This window comes from Netta rufina, assembly GCF_964035555.1.
Source record: "Netta rufina genome assembly, chromosome: 1".
Lineage (NCBI taxonomy): Eukaryota > Metazoa > Chordata > Aves > Anseriformes > Anatidae > Netta > Netta rufina.
In genome coordinates, this window is record NC_140123.1 from 378027 (window position 1) to 379525 (window position 1499).

General features: G+C 50.0%; 1 protein-coding gene across 1 annotated transcript; it reads right to left on the reverse strand.

Annotated features, from left to right (window-relative positions):
• Positions 1-539: 539 nt before the first annotated feature.
• On the reverse strand, positions 540-1499 carry LOC311220383 (olfactory receptor 52B2-like; the record flags this gene model as incomplete). The annotated part of the gene is made up of 1 exon (XM_084303891.1): positions 540-1499. The coding sequence occupies one exon, from the start codon at positions 1497-1499 to the stop codon at positions 540-542; it is 960 nt and encodes a 319-aa protein (XP_084160017.1).

The window sequence follows — 1499 nt, forward strand, 5'->3', positions numbered from 1 at the left end:
GACACTTCCTCACTCTGCTGCCATGCTTCTTTTGATATGGCCAGGATACTGTTGGCTCTCTGGGCTGCAAGTGCAGCTCCATGCTAACCTGCAGTACTTGCATTTATTTCAGTGTTTTCCCTTTGGGAGACTTCCATTTCTGTGAATTTTAATAAGAAAGCAATTCCTGTAATGAAGTCCATTAGGCAGTTGTGATTAGAACAAGTTTATTACACACCTTGTCCCTTGACTCCAGAGCAGACAGCTGAGATAAGGATCTCACCATCACACTACAGCAAAAGCTGCCTGCCTTCAGCTTGTTGAGGATTCCCCACAAGTGACATTTCTGGGGTGGGTTCTCCCTTCTTTGTTCCTTCTCTCTCTGCAGCCAGTTAGAGAGCCTGTCTTTTGTCTTTTTTCTTGCGTTTTCTATAAACTGATGGGGAAAGCGGTGCGGGGATGCATTGTGCTCGACATTTGTGGTTGCCAAGAGGGAGGATTTGGGTGGGCTTCAAGTCCCACTGAGGTATTCATTAGTTTCTCATAGTGACATCTTGCTCTTATTCTTTCAGAAAATGAACTGAGGAGCAGAGAAACACTTTCATGAACTTCTCTTTTATCTGTCGCATCCGCACCCCATACACGATGGGGTTCAGCAGGGGAGGGAAGAGCACGTACAGGTTGGCCAGCAGAATGTGGACATGGTGCGGGATTTCCTGACCAAAGCGGTGTGTTAAAATAGTGAAAAAAGCAGGAATATAGAAAAGAAATATAACACAGACATGAGAGACACAGGTATTGAAAGCCTTGCAGCGGGCAGTTCTGGAAGGGAGTCTGAATAATGCCTGAAGAATTAGGATGTAGGAGACAGCAATGAGCACAACGTCTAGCACTATTGCTGCGAAAGGCACTGCAAGGCCATACACAATATTGACGGAGATGTCGGCGCAGGCCAGCCGGGCGATGCCCATGTGCTCGCAGTAGGTGTGCGGGATGACGTTGTGCCCGCAGAAGGGCAGCCGCTTCAGCAGGAATACACATGGGAAAATGATGCAAAAACTTCTCAACAGAACCACCAGCCCTGTTTTGACAATAGCTGACTGTGTCAGCACAGCCGCGTAGCGCAGGGGGTAGCAGATGGCCACAAACCGGTCAAAGGCCATGGCCAGCAGGATCGCAGACTCTGCTGAGAAACTGAAGTGCAGGAAGAACATCTGGGTCAGGCAGGCGCCGAAGGAGATCTCCCCCGCACTGAACCAGAACACAGCCAGCATCTTGGGCACAGTCGTGGTTGACAGCATGAGGTCAGTGACAGCCAGCATGGACAAGAGGAGGTACATGGGCTGGTGGAGGCTTCGTTCTGTGCTCACAACAAAGAGCAGGGCACCGTTTCCCAGCAGGGCAGCCAGATACATAGAGCAGAAGGGGATCGAGATCCAGATGTGTGACTTCTCCATGCCTGGGATGCCAGCCAAGATGAAAGTTGCTGGAGTCGAGCTGGTAAGGTTGAATGGTGGCAT